Below are 15,586 nucleotides of genomic sequence, written 5' to 3' on the forward strand. Positions count from 1 at the left end.
AATATTCAGTATATATACATATATACTTTTCAAAATATTGGAAGTCCTCTTCCATGCATAATATACACAAAGTTCCAGTGTATAACTGTATAAAAATCGTTGCAATGATCTAATATATCTAACCTTGTCTCAACATTTTTCTGAAAATCTTTGTCATTCATAAGACAATTATTAACTAGATATAAGTTTAAAAGATGAGGTTACCAAATACCCCAATATACTTATATCTTTCCCAATACTACTTGAACTACCACCGTTCAAGTTATAACCAGTTTCAAAAGTTCATCACATAGATGAGACTACAAGACAAGATTTGAATAGATTCAACCTTTAAAATATCATCAAAATAAAATGAAGTTATGAGATACTTCATTTGATGTAAACATCATTTTGAAAACTTGACCCTGCCAACACTCAACAATCGCCCAACCGTAGCCTTTCTATCGAAGTGCTCTGGGTAGTGTTGCAGAAATTATCCAATTGGATGATGAACTCATTACGGGAGTTTGCCGCGCCAGGAAGACCACTTACGATGATCAGTCGTAGTAGTACAACCCCACCATTTTCTACATGTAGAGGAGAACCTGTCGGATTTACTTGTCAACCGAACACTGAACTCCTAAGGAATGGACCGCCTTAGCGGAACTTCCAGGCCATTTGGGCCAAATATAAGGCTGGGCCGGCGCTACTCGACCACTTACGCCACTCCTAGTTCAGATGAAATCCATGACTCTGAAACGTAAAGCTCGTTTCCCCCTTTCCCCAAGTAGAAACTTGTTGATACGGCTCCACCAAGAAGTCGTACCTAGTTGGAAAGGAAAACTCACCGATATTTCCCAGGCGATGCCTGTTAATGGATTAACTTGTTCCAAGAATTTTACTTCCCGAATATTGGGTAAGTAATCAAAAACTCTTTTACCAAGACATCAACCTTGTTGCGAATATAAAACACCCACCGAGCCGGATCCCCCAGGTTTTGAGCGAGTATTTAAATCCCCTTTTTAAAAGGAAGATCTTAAATATAAAAATAGTTTTGGGATCCGCTCTAACTTTTGAAAATCATTTTAAAGACTCGAAAACACTTTAAAGAGTGTTTGGAGTAAAACTGATTTAATGAAGTAAATCAGTCCCCAGAATATTTAGAAAATGTCTGAATATTATTATTTAAATAATATTCCCATAAAAAATAATCTTTATAAAATAATTGAAGTAGAAGTATTAAAACTTATACTTGAAATGAATAGCAAATAATCAAAGATATACTTATACGAAAGTAATATCTTTATTTGAATAATCAAAATAAGTTTGATTATCGACACCTTATTCTTTAATAAAATAAAGAATATATCTCAGCAAATAATCGGAGTCATAGATCCTCAAATGAATATTCAAATAATATTCAATAAATAAAATAAGCTGAGTCATAATACCTCGAATGAATATTCAAATAATATTCAGATAAATAAATAAAAGTCATACGCCTTCGAATAATATTCAAAATAATATTCATTAATAAAGTAAAAGGAGTCATAAGTCCTCGAATGAATATTCAAATAATATTCAATAATAAAATAAAGTTAAAGTTATCGAATAAACCTTATTCGATTAATAGTTTTAAAAACTATATCCATATATTATATATAAAATAAATATATATATATATAATATACTCGGGAACATTGACTCCCGGTTTAGAAATATGTTCACCTTTTATCCCCTATACTAAGGGTATACGCAACTACTTGCTTATTTCTAGCATATGTATTATGCAACTATAAGCATTGAAATCAACAGATAGATAACCAGATTACGAAACAGACATGCATATATACCATATTAGCATGCTCCAATATCACAAAATTTGCTAATAACAATCATGCAATATCACAAGATAATGCATATACATATATTTACATCACAGCAACAGTATAACGGGTAGAAAACTTGCCTGAGCGACTGGGGGTTACGAATGGCTCGGGACGAGTCTGGTAACCTATAAACAACAAGTAAGTTGGAATTAAACCAAAATCACTTGTAAATCTATACTTTAACTAACTTAGACTCTAACGCTAGTTTTGCGCTCACTGATTCGCTTAAGTCACTCGGGTACCCTCGGCTCCACCATTTTTAATAATTTAACCTTTACGAGTTTTAAAGCGATTCCTTCGCGGGTGTCTTACCAACTGCCTAACACTTACCATAAATGTTTCATACATTAATTAACCCTTTTTGGTCTTTAACCTATGTTTCAAAGTAAGGCGAGGGGAGATGTTTCGTTCGTGAAACGCCGTTACTGAAACGGTCGTTTCTCCTAAACCGTGCATCGGAATCGAACGAACTACATATCAAAACGAAGCTCGTAACATGAGCTATCTAAACATGGCAGTGGTCATAATCTAGCAGGGGGTTCTCGGGTCATAATGCTATGCACAAAAACAGTCCAAAGAAAATCGGACGTTACGACGACTATGTTTACGCGATTTCCCAATTTTAAACCATACAAAACCAACCACAAACCAACCTCAAATCCAACATACAACCAACATCAATCCTTATCACATCATAACAACCCCAACCAATTCAATTTAATCATTCATACTTATGCCTAAACTTAACTTTAATCATACTTAAGTTCCTTTAAATCAAAACCACAACAATTACCATTCCATTTCACTACCATTCCAAATCCCAAACTCTAAATCATAACAACAAACTACAATATCAACCCACTAATCAAAATCATCTTATAATATATAGGAATCTAGGGTTTGGAGATGGTATACCTTCCTTGAAGTGGTGGGTGGAGCTAGGAAGCCTTAAGAAGCTTTGAGAAGTCTTAAGAATGCTTGGATCTTCAAGAAAAACAAGAAAAAGTTCAAGTTAAAAACTTGAAAACACTATTCATTGTCTTCTTCTTTGATTAAATGAAGAAGATTGAGAAGGAATTAATGGCTTAAACTCATGATATAGTCCTAACTAAGCATGAAGATGATTAGGGAATTATCTTACCAATTTAGGAAGCTTGGATCTTGGATTTTGAATTTCTCTTGCCTTTTGAATAGTGAAAAGCCGTGAGCAATGAAGAACAAAGCCTTGGTTGCTTTTGATTTTTGATGAAAATGATTTTACTTGGCTTGGTTGATTGGTTTTTGTGCTTGCTTTAGTCAATTACCTTCTTGCCCTTGGATTTGTGTGGTTACAAAGCCACCACACCTCCTTCATTCCCATGTCATGCTTATGTCACCTTGCACATGTCATTATGCTCCCACTTGTCCACACCTTGTGGTTTGATGATGTCACAATCCCTGGCTTCTTGTACAAGCTTGTCTCTTGGTCACTTATTTGTTTTACGGTTCGCTTATCTTTCGTTCTCGTTTATCGTTTGAGGGATCATACCCGGGATCTTATTACTTAGGTTCCCTTAACCTTTCTCAATATATTATATTCCTTTTATGATCCTCTCCTATAATCCTTTAATTTCAATCCTTTTTATCCTGTTACCTTATACTCAATTCTCTCCGTATCTTGTGGATTTCCGGGAAAAATCAAAGTGTTCGGAATTGGATTCTGACGATCTTTACATACACTTATACCACATAGAGTACTAATAATATCCCATAAGATCAATAACAGAACCCCTACATAGCGTGGCATGAAAAGTTTTCTCGTTCAGCAAAAACACTATTCATAAGGGTTTCAAAATTTCTCAAAAATTGGGGTCATTACAGTAGGGGTCAAGCCTTGTGCATTTGCCAGCTGCATGAGTAGATTTGTTTGAGTTTGTTGATTCTGAAGAATGGTGACCATAGAGTCTTCAATGATCTGAACTCTGGTTTCCAATCTGGCCAGTCTCTTGTCAGCATCAGATTCTTTCCTCAGTCTCCCCAACAAATCTTGCATAGTACCATAATGTATGACTGAATCCAACTTCTCAGCATTGTAGGATTTTAGATCAGCAATATCCTGCTTGAGCTCATCCACACTTAGATTCTGTTTGAAGTGCTGCAACTGCAGGAGATGCAGAGATTCCAGATGAGCTTGAAGAATTGCCTTGGTACCAGCATCTGTAGTCTCCTGAAGGGCCTTCTGAATTGTCATGACTTGTCTGACCAAAGTGACACCAAACTCTCCTGGTGTTGATGCTTTTGCCCATGCCCATTCAGGAAGATCTGGAACAGAACTTGGGCCTGCTACTCCCCCTAAGTTCATGCTCTCATCCAAAGAATCAGAGTCATCATCATTAGAATTTACTCCAAATTCTTCAGATGGCTCACCAGCTTGAGAAGGCAGCTTGTTAACAGCAGCTTTGTCTCTGAGAAGAGATTCTGAAGTGTGTACAATGTTTAATGTCTGTTCTGCCTCCACATTGCCCTGAGCAGCCAATAATTGATAGGCTGAAACAGGATGAGTAAAAGTGTCAGCATCCAAGGAAATGTTATCAATTCAGCTTTAATGTTGCTGAAATTGTCTTTCCTTTTCTGCATCATCCACTTTCATTGACTCACTAGCAATGGCTGGATCCACCCTTATAGCTTCTGTACCTGCCTTTCTCTCTTTTTCTATTTTCTTGCATCAGGGGCTCCCCCTGGCTCACACACACCCTCACACCCTCACCCTCACCTTCTAAGGTGGCACTCCCTCACTCACTTTTGCCATGCTGGAAGAAATAGCATGCATATGGTGACTCTCAACCTCTCCTTTTGCCTGGGAGCAACCCAGCCTCTCACTCAAAAGATCACTCCCTTCCCTCAAACCTAAAAGTGATTGTACAGTAGCCATGTCCTCTACAGTTGGAATTGTTTCTGTTATGTGTAGAGACCATCAACGGATAGGGAGTATCCGTTGAAGTGGAAACTGATGGTATCAACGGATAACTGCTGTTAAGCTTATCCGTTGAAGAACAACCACTTGTCAACGGATGAGAGATATCCGTTGAAGAAGGAAAAGATGTAGATATAGAAAGTGACATAATTGTTGAATCTGTGTGAATTGATTTTAAGTGTGGTGACACAGATTCTTCAACTACATCTGAAAGAATTGGCTGATGATCCAACAAATCATCTAAAAGATGATGATCATCAGGTTTTGAGTGGGGCTCCTCCCTGAGTTTAATGAGGGAGAATCAGGAATTGATGTGAATATCATATCCACATCCAGAGAGGGTGATGGAGAGTTTGATGATTGGTGTGTTTCTATTATGAGAGAATGGGGCTGTGACTCCACATTTGCTGGAATCACATCAAGCTGAATTTGTGAAGGCACAGATACAGGTGGATGTATCTGTGCTGTGTGTGCCCCTTGTGTGGAAACTAGGGTCTTGGCCTTCTTCTTCCTTGAAAAGGCTTTAATTGGTGAATGTGTGGCTTCAGTGTCCCTCCCTCTTTTGGTCTGTGTCCCTGGTTGGGGACTATTTTCAATAGTTGCACCCTTTTGGGAGGATGCAACTAGGGATGTGTTAGACTCCTTTTGAACCACCACAGTCTTTTGAGAGACTGTGGCTTGGCTGGCTTGGGTACCACTCACCTCTCCCACCTTATCCTGGGGGGTTTCTTGATGTTCACCCCTCCCCTCACCACTCACACCCTGTTCACTCCCTTCAGGGTTTATGGTAGTTGTTACAACTGTTGTCTTTTGAGAAACAACAGAGGTAGTTTTCTTTGACTTGAGTTTTGAAACTTTAGTTTTGGTGGCTTTGGTAGGAACCTGTTTGGGACAAAGACACAGATTCCATGGCCACACTAGAAGGCAAAGAAACAATGGGGTTGGAATAGTAGGAGTTATAGAAGTGTTTACCTCACTTACCTGTGGTGCATTCATGATTGGCAAATATACCAATGGCACCTGGCTGTTGAGGTTCATTCTCAAAAGGTCTGCAAGGACCCTTTTCTCTTGTGCCCAGCATTTGAGTTTATTATTCTCATTTGATATAACCAATCCTTCAGCAACATGGTTAGCCAATAACATAAAAAATCTAGCATAGTAGATGTTATGTGGTCTATTAGCTTTGTTACCTAATCTGGAACCTAATTCTAGCATGACACAGTTGCTAAAATTAAAGTACCTATCAGAAACTAGCATATAAAGCATATTAACAAGAGATGAAGTTATGGCATCAAAATTGCTAATCTTCCCAGAGAAAACCTTAATAAAGGCATCTCCAAGAAAACTCCATTCTTTCCTAAGGCCTTTCCTTCTAATGCTACCTAAACTAGCAGAATCAAAAGCATAGCCTATGGAATCTAACATAGCAGATACATCTTTATCAGTGTGTGGTGTTATGGCATTATTCTCAGGCAACTTAAAGCAAGACTGTATATCATCACAGTTAATGCAATAATCCTTACCTTTGAGAGAGAAGGCAATAGTCATATCTGTGGAGTTGAACTCTGCAGTTGTCCAAATCTCCTCAATCACCTCACAGTAGATGGTTGGGGCTTCCAGCATTGCATAGCTCAGTTTGCAGTTTTTGATGAAGTCCATCATCTTGTGATAATCAGAATGGGCTTCATTCTTTTCAACCAAGGCTACGAAATTATTCTTTTCATAAACAAATCCTGTTTGAGACATAATTTTGACTACTGGTGCCATTGTTGTGAGTAGAGGTTGCAGAGAAAAACTTGAGAATTTTGGGAGAGAAGGAGAATAAGAATTGCAAGAAAGCGTAAAGTGAAAATAAGAGTTCAATTGGGCTTTTATACTTTCTTGAATTAAAATGAAAATAAAATGATTAAATGATACTTTTAAATAAATTACAGCCGTTTAAGAGGAAAGAAAACTGTAGAAATTCTGAAAACTGCCTTTAACACAAATACATACAACAGTGTATATCTGTATCAACGGTTGAGTAAAAGAATCAACGGCTGTGACTCACTTATAGTAACTGATGTGACACTTCAACGGATAAGGTAAATAGTTATCCGTTGATGATCAACACCATTTTATCCGTTGAAGGATAAAATTACCAGAAATGTATTTGTCTTTCAACGGATAATGAACATCCGTTGATAGAACAATTTTGGCTTTCAACGGATAGGGAATATCCGTTGATAGGACAAGTCTTACTTAAAGCCAACTTTGTTCTTGCAGCAAATTCATTTCAGGCTTCAAGACAGATTATATAGAGAACATAAATTATGAATAATTAAGCATACCTAGCTCACTTACTAATCTTGTGAATGTTGATTCATCAAGTGGCTTGGTAAATATGTCTGCAATCTGCTTTTCACTTGGAACAAAATGAAGTTCCACTGTACCTTTCATCACATGTTCCCTAATGAAATGGTACTTGATGTCAATGTGCTTGGTTCTTGAGTGCTGCACTGGATTTTCAGTAATGGCAATGGCACTTGTGTTGTCACAGAATATTGGAATTTTGTCAACAGTCAAACCATAGTCAAATAGTTGATTCCTCATCCATAGTATCTGTGCACAGCAACTACCAGCAGCAATGTACTCAGCTTCAGCTGTTGATGTAGAAACAGAATTTTGCTTCTTGCTGAACCATGACACAAGCTTGTTCCCTAGAAATTGACAGGTGCCAGTTGTGCTTTTCCTGTCTATTTTACAGCCTGCATAATCTGCATCTGAGTAGCCAATTAGATCAAAACCAGACTCTCTAGGGTACCAAATTCCTAGATTTGGAGTCCCTTTGAGATATCTGAAGATTCTTTTAATAGCCACTAAGTGAGATTCTTTAGGGTCAGCTTGAAATCTAGCACAGAGACATGTATAAAACATTATATCAGGTCTACTAGCAGTTAAATATAAAAGTGAGCCAACCATGCCTCTGTAACTTGAAATATCCACAGACTTTTCAGCCTTGTTTAATTCAAGCTTGGTGGCAGTGGCCATGAGAGTTTTTGCAGATGAACAATCCATTAAGTCAAACTTCTTTAAAAGATCATAAATGTATTTAGTTTGACTAATGAAAATTCCACCACTAACTTGTTTAACTTGTAAACCAAGAAAATAAGTTAGCTCTCCCATCATGCTCATTTCATATTTACTTTGCATTAACTTAGAAAACTTTTTACAAAGCTTATCATCAGTAGATCCAAATATAATATCATCTACATAAATTTGAACAAGTATTTTAGAGCCATTAACATTTCTAAAGAAGAGAGTTTTGTCAACAGTACCTCTTGTGAAGTGATTATCTAGAAGGAATTTTGACAAAGTCTCATACCAGGCTCTAGGTGCTTGCTTTAGTCCATAGAGTGCTTTCAACAGATAATACACATAGTCTGGAAAGTTTGGATCTTCAAATCCTGGAGGTTGGCTTACATAAACTTCTTCCTCCAATTCCCCATTTAGAAATGCACTCTTGACATCCATTTGATAGACTTTGAAATTGGCATGGGCTGCATAGGCTAGAAAGATTCTGATGGCCTCAAGTCTGGCAACTGGAGCAAATGTTTCATCAAAATCTATTCCTTCTTGTTGAGAATAGCCTTTAGCAACCAATATGGCTTTATTCCTTATGACAATACCATTTTCATTCATCTTGTTTCTGAATACCCATTTTGTGTCAATAGAACTCTTGTTCTTTGGCTTGGGTACCAGCTTCCATACTTTGTTCCTTTCAAATTGGTTTAGCTCCTCTTGCATAGCTAAAATCCAATCTGGATCCAATAGAGCTTCTTCCACTCTCTTAGGTTCCTCCTGTGATAGAAAGCTACTATACAGACATTCAACTTGAGTAGCCCTTCTAGTTTGCACTTTAGATGAAGCATCACCAATGATCAGTTCAAAAGGGTGATTCTTGGTCCATTTCCTTTAAGGTGGTAGATTAGCTCTAGATGAGGTTGCCTCAGTATTGTCATGATGTGAGATAGAATGTTGATTGGTTGAAACTCCCCCTGAGTTGCTGATCCTTTGAAAGGAATTGGGAGCTCTATCAACTGATGAAGTGAATTGATTATCCGTTGACAGACTGTGATCAACAGATGCTTCATTATGAACTTCAACGGATGATGCACTTTATCTTTTAACGGATGCTGCATTGCTTCTTTCAACGGAAGCTGAATTATGACTTTCAACGGATGCAGCATTCTGTGCATTATCCAAAGGCAGATTCTGAATTCTTCTTGAGATGCCTTCTTCATCATTCTCATCTTCACTATCATCACAATATATCTCAATGTTGTCAAATTTGAGTCCTTCATGATGTCCCTCATCTGTTAGTCCATCAATCTTTTTATCATCAAACACAACATGCACAGATTCCATGACAATGTTGGTTCTTAGATTGTAGACCCTATAAGATTTTCCAGCAGAATAGCCAACAAATATTCCTTCATCAGCCTTTGTATCAAACTTCCCTTTGTGATCAGATTGATTCCTTAAGATGTAACATTTGCAACCAAAGACATGCAGAAAGTTTAAAGTTGGTTTCTTCTCTTGAATAATTGATAGGGAGTCATGCCTTTTGCCTGATTGATTAGAGAAATATTCTGAGTGTAACATGCACAGTTAACAGCCTCAGCCCAAAAGTAAGTTGGGAGTTTTGACTCTTCAAGCATTGTCCTTGCAGCTTCAATTAGTGATCTGTTCTTCCTTTCCACCACACCATTTTGTTGTGGGGTCCTTGGATCTGAGAACTCATGCATGATACCATTTTCTTCACAGAACAACTTCATGGTATGAATTCTTGAACTCAGTTCCATTGTCACTCCTAATAGTCCTTACTTTGAAATCAGGATGATTGTTGACTTGCTTGATAGATTGATAATGATTTCACTAGCTTCATCCTTTGATCCAAGAAAATAGACCCATGAAAACTTAGAGAAATCATCAACAATCACTAGTCAATATCTTTCCTTGAAATTGACAATACATTGACTGGTCCAAAAAGATCCATGTGTAGCATTTGTAATGGTTCATCAATTGCAGATTCAAGCTTCTTACTGAATGATACTTTCTTTTGCTTTCCTTTCTGACAAGCATCACACAGTCCATCCCTTGTGAATTCCACTAGAGGCATTCCTCTAACTAAGTCCTTTTTGACTAGATCATTCATTTATCTTGAAATTCAATGGGACAGCTTCGTTGTGCCATAGCCAACTTTCAAACTGCACTTGCTTTGCTGAAAAGACAAGTAATGGATTCTGCATCTGTAGAGTTGAAGTTCAGCTAAGTACACATTCCCTTTTTCTAACTCCAGTTAGAACCACTTTATTGTCCTTTTTACTTGTGACAATACAGGCTTCAGAATTGAAGGAAACAGTATTCCCTCTGTCACATAGTTGACTGATGCTCAATAAGTTGTGTTTGAGACCATCAACCAATGCAACTTCATCAATGATGACATTTCTTTTGAAATCAAGCCATATCCCATAGTGAATCCTTTGCTGTCATCTCCAAAGGTTATGCTAGGGCCAGCTCTCTCCTTAAACTCTGTGAGCAGGGTGAAATCTCCTGTCATCACTACAAGAAAAATGTTAATAGACATCACACATTAGACATCGGTCACTGATGCCACTGATGTCTCAAACATAATTGACATCACCCCATTTATTCGATGTCTTTCTATTTTTAAGACACCGTCTATTTGAAAACCGATGTCTTAAGTTGAGTTTTTTAATGGAACGCGCGGCCTCCTCAATTCTTTTCCCCCTTAACAAAATTTTTATTCCCTCCTTGACAATTTTAGGTTTCCCCCTCTCAAATTAAATAAAAACTAAAAACTCTCTCATTCTCACTCCCTCTCACATCTCTCTCACAGCTCTCTCTGTCTCTCACAGCTCTCTCTCACAGCTCTCTCTCCGACAAGAACACACCCTTCTCATCACTACTCACTCACTGCTACTCACCACCTCTCACCACATCTGCTATGCTCTCTTTTTCTCTCAGCTTTCTCTACTCTCTTCGCTCATCAGCTCTCTCTCTCTTTCAATTAGGTTATTTCTCTTTTCGTTTTCATATTATAAAGTAAAATTAATTGGTCTTCTTTGCATTAATCGAAACCCTGGTTTTTAAATCGAAACCCTAGTTTTTTAATCAAAATCCTTTAAATCGAAACCCTAGTTTTTAGAATTGGGGATTTTTTACAATAAAAATCCAAATTGAAGTACTGTATGGTGTTACTAATTATTTTGAATTTGTTTTATACAGGAATTGCAAATCAATCATGATACGTGGCTTCAAGTTCTGGATATTCTTTCTACCACACAAAAGCTAAATATGAAATTCTTTGCGATCTAGGTCCGTTTAATGTCATACTTAGTTTTATGTTTTTTTACTTTGATTTGTTAGAATTAATAAAGGAGAGATGGCTCGATATGACAGAGCAATGAACGTGTTCTCACCGGAGGGTCATCTACTTCAAGTGAAATACGCTATCGAAGATGTCCGTAAAGGTAACGCCTCCGTCGATGTTAGAGGTAGTGATACTATCATTCTCGGTGTTGAGAAGAAATCACATTTTACTTAAATATCCTGAAGCCATTTTGCTTGATGACTGATGTTATGTTTGATTTGGTATTTATCGGTGGTTAATTTGGTTTGATGATTTTTTAGCTATGTTGCGGAATTGTAGAGGTTTTATATTTTGTATTTGGAATGTAGTATTTTAGGCATGTAAGAAATGATGTTTTTTGCTTGATGTTTTTGATATTATGGTCTGATTAGTGGATTTTATTTTTCTTGTTATATTCCAGAACTGTAGATTTTAGTTACAGTCTGCAGGTGGGTTTTAGTAGTGAAGGAGCATATATCTCATGGCCTAAATGGAAATGGAACCTGTAGAAATCATTTCATGGTAGCACGTATAAAACATGAACAATGATAACTGACATGGAGTACCTTAATTTGCAGATTGGTAATGCATACATAGACGAGGAAACTCAATTTAAAGGAACAATAGATTACTACTGGTCACATGCTTTACTATCTATTGCATGTGCCTTACTACTCTAAGATTGATACTGACAGTATCACGTCTGAAGGAAAGTAAAAAATAGAAGGGAGGGAGATAAGAGACTATAGTAGTAGATCTGATAGATTATTGGGAAAAGATGATGAAAGATTTGTGAAGGTGAGTGGAATGAGCAAACACGTGAGAAGGAACAAGTTGTAAAAATCCATGAAAGACAAATAACTGTAACATACATATTATGATTTTTTTTCAGGTGTTATGATTTAAATGTTAATCAAATGAAGTAACAAATTCATCTTATGTGCTATCTATTTCCATTTTTCCAACTGAACATATTAAAATTTACTGCTTTAAAGCTCTTTGCAATATACAGCCCGATTGATCCATCTTGTTTTACATTTCAATACCTTATATTCATGAAGGATTCCCTGTTACCAAAACTAATTATTTCCTATATCAAACCGAATGAGTCATCTTGATAGTGTATCTCTTTTTTGTAATGAAGCCCGATATGACTGTATTTTGCCTGACTAAGCTGTACTTGTTCCATCCTACTTGCATAGTCTATCATGCTGAAGCTACAGCTCCTGGTGTATCACTATGCTGAAAGACTTGTATTTTTGTTGATTGTTTATTTATACTTTTGTCCTCAGGTTGAATATGAAAAAATGCCTGGCTGGCAATCTGATATTTCTTCCATCAGAAACTACTCTGATCTGCCAAAGGCTGCACGTGACTACGTGGAAAGAATAGAAGAGCTTGTTGGTGTACCCGTTCATTACAAGAGATGGATGCCCTCATGTCACTATTCCTCCAAAGACATGGGAATCTTGCAGGTACACATATCTAGTAGATTGTTAAATCACAGCTTATCATCTAATCTTAAAATTATTTGACTTACAATTGGTACTCTGACTAATTATATAATGTTGTTATCTGTAGTGGTGTAATTGATTATACGGAAGCCCCAATAACAGTCTTGCCAGTTATCAAGGAACAGTGGCATCTGTGTCTGGCTATATAGGTGAACAAGAATTTTGCAATCCATTATACCCTTCAACCTACCTTATCCATACTTCTCTTCCCCTTCATATGTTTTTAGCCTTTTTCCATTCCATTTTCCGCAAGCAGTTGGTATCTTTTCTATAGTATATATTACATTTGAAGAAAACCTAATTTTATACTGCATATTGTGCTATCTAATCAAAATAGAGTAATCTGAGCTGTTTGAAATGTGTAAAACTTGTATTTCTATTGTTTGCGTTTTTGTCTACTGAATTTACACATCTGAGACATGTTAACAAAATCATGGAAATTTCTTAATATCTCTTAAACAGTGTATAGAAGTAGAACTATATTATGCTTACTACACATTCTTTTTAAATTCTTTTGTTTTCTCCAGCTGACAGGAGAAAGAACGCGTTGTGTATGTTGATATGAGTAACCTTATTATTTGCCACTCCATGTATTATGATAATCTATTTTGTTTCAGATGCATTGGTTCGTCAGGCATCAATGATTCTTAAGTGTAGTATATTCATGTACTACAAAAATAGCAGGGGTAGAATGTACCGTAAGCAGGTGAGCCAATGTACACTAAAAACAAAGGACCTAAAAATATTTATGTTAGTATCACCACATAATAAAAAAAATTGTGAAAGAACTTCATACAAGATATTAACTCTTTGTAGATTATATTTCTTTTCTAACTGTAAATGTTTTTCAAGGGAAAAATGTTAACTTTAGTCGAGTATGTTGTACTGCTATACCGTGCTTTCCTTCCGGCTCCAGTTTGGTATCGTTTCTTTTCGAACAATGAATATGGAAGCCTCTTTTCATCTCTAATTGCGGGGCTGTACTTGACTTTTAAGCTCATATCTATCGTTGAGAAGGTATGATTCTCTATGTGTTTGATGTATTAAGTGATCCTTGTTTTCTTATATATGTTCCTGGTTTAATTATATCTAGTATGTAAAGTAACAAACTGGGAAACTAATGTTAAGTTCTTTGGGTTTCCCTCAGGTTCAATATCTCTTTGCTTCTTTAAAGGCTATGCTTCGCACAAAGATTCAGTATGGAACTTATGCTACATCGGAGCAGGTGCACTACTGTCTTTTGTCATATAAGACCACTTATATTGTGTTCCAAAAATCAGTTTTTAATTCACTATTAATGATACAGAAAGCCTCTATAGAGTTTCAATGTGCTGGTGGTTGATAATTAGAGCCAAAAACACCATACTACAAAGCAGTTTTTCATTTCAATTCTTACAAGATTAGTACACATGACTTTGGACCAAGTTTAGAACCCTAATACATTATTCTCATTGGCCCTGTAGTGTTTTCCTAATCCTAGCAAGTATTCAAAGGCGAGAATCAAACGAATGGGTCACAGTGGCTAGGTCTTGTCCATCAGGCTACTTCCTCCTTTTCATGAGGTTGTTCCTGTGTGTTTTAAACCATTACTTTTATCCATCTCATTTGCCCCAATTAGATATACTGCTATGGATGTTTTTCCTGCAAATAGGTTAATGAAGTTTTTATAAAGCTTTGTGTAAAAATCCATGAAAGACAAATAACTGTAACATACATATTATGATTTTTTTTGTCAGGTGTTATAATTTAAATGTTAATCAAATGAAGTAACAAATTCATCTTATGTGCAGTGGCATCAGTGTCTGGCATCAGTGCAGCGGGGACACGGATGGCGTAGTGTCAGTGACAACAACAAGATATGCCATAGACTATCTTCAAACTACAGTCAAAACACAATGGTACCCCTGGTACACTAAGGCTGAGGTACAAATACTACATTATCAGCAAGCACACACAAAACCCTTCCTCTAGTTGTCAAATCACGAATCATTAATTTCTTCGATGATGTTTTTCAAGGTGGGAGGATATGCAGTTGGATACAAAAATTTGACATTTGTGACTGTAAGGGGATCCCGACATTTTGTTCCAAGTTATCAGCCTTCTCGTGCACTTGCTTTGTTCTCTTCCTTTTTGGCTGGAGAGCTTCCTCAAACAAATGTCTCCAATATCCTAAACACTTCCTCATGAGGTCGCCATCCGGAGTCTATTATTACTAGACTAAACATTACTTGCTATGAAATAGGTATATAACTTACGATCATTATACTTTTGGATAAACTTTGCTTGTATAAAGTTAATAACATGCAGTGTTTACTTTCCTTGCTCATCAGATGTTGTCCAGCAGTTAATGGAGCTCTTTTAGAAGATAATATGAAACGAGTACAGAATGACTCAGTGGCATCTGAGTTTTATCTGTAAATGTTAGGCAGCTAATCGTTCATATACATCATGTCTTACTTTTATGGTCATTAGTGTTTAGGTGTATGTATAGTAAACCTGCTATGCAAGAGAGAGTTTAAGAGATATTACTACTGATTGAAGAAATTTTCAATATACTGGCTACCCATTTACATGGTCTTACATAAATCTTGTTTATTTCTTTTGTGTTAGCAGTGTTTAGCACTTGACATGTATATAAGAAAAGCTGATGTCAAAAAGATAATGTACATCACTTTAAGGTAAAACACTGATGTCAAAGAAATCCAGGTTCAAGTCTAAATGAAACATATAAATCACTTTGTTTAAGATAAAACTGATGTCAAGTGACATTATAAACATCACTTTTAACCAAACAAAACTGATGTCAAAAAACGCAATGTACATCAGTTTCAGACAA

General features: G+C 36.5%; 2 protein-coding genes across 3 annotated transcripts; both read left to right on the forward strand.

The window, feature by feature from the left end:
- The first annotated feature begins 10,791 nt into the window (after positions 1-10,791).
- Positions 10,792-12,873, forward strand: LOC141672942 (adenylosuccinate synthetase, chloroplastic-like). Of its 2 annotated transcripts, none has more exons than XR_012555749.1 (5): positions 10,792-10,898; positions 11,113-11,202; positions 11,287-11,357; positions 12,529-12,711; positions 12,818-12,873. XR_012555749.1 is itself a non-coding variant. In XM_074479639.1 (5 exons), exons 3-5 carry the CDS (start codon positions 11,346-11,348, stop codon positions 12,827-12,829), a joined length of 231 nt encoding a protein of 76 aa, XP_074335740.1. In that variant the 5' UTR covers positions 10,792-10,898; positions 11,113-11,202; positions 11,287-11,345; the 3' UTR covers positions 12,830-12,873. The 2 variants fall into 2 exon arrangements, 1 of the variants encoding a protein (XP_074335740.1); XM_074479639.1 differs by having other exon boundaries at positions 11,287-11,381.
- Positions 12,874-13,431: 558 nt separating this feature from the next.
- LOC141672941 (serine carboxypeptidase-like 34) lies at positions 13,432-15,177 on the forward strand. The gene is made up of 5 exons (XM_074479638.1): positions 13,432-13,767; positions 13,898-13,975; positions 14,554-14,673; positions 14,767-14,938; positions 15,081-15,177. The coding sequence occupies exons 1-4, from the start codon at positions 13,591-13,593 to the stop codon at positions 14,935-14,937; spliced, it is 546 nt and encodes a 181-aa protein (XP_074335739.1). The 5' UTR covers positions 13,432-13,590; the 3' UTR covers position 14,938; positions 15,081-15,177.
- Positions 15,178-15,586: the final 409 nt, after the last annotated feature.

Source organism: Apium graveolens, chromosome 7, assembly GCF_009905375.1.
Source record: "Apium graveolens cultivar Ventura chromosome 7, ASM990537v1, whole genome shotgun sequence".
Lineage (NCBI taxonomy): Eukaryota > Viridiplantae > Streptophyta > Magnoliopsida > Apiales > Apiaceae > Apium > Apium graveolens.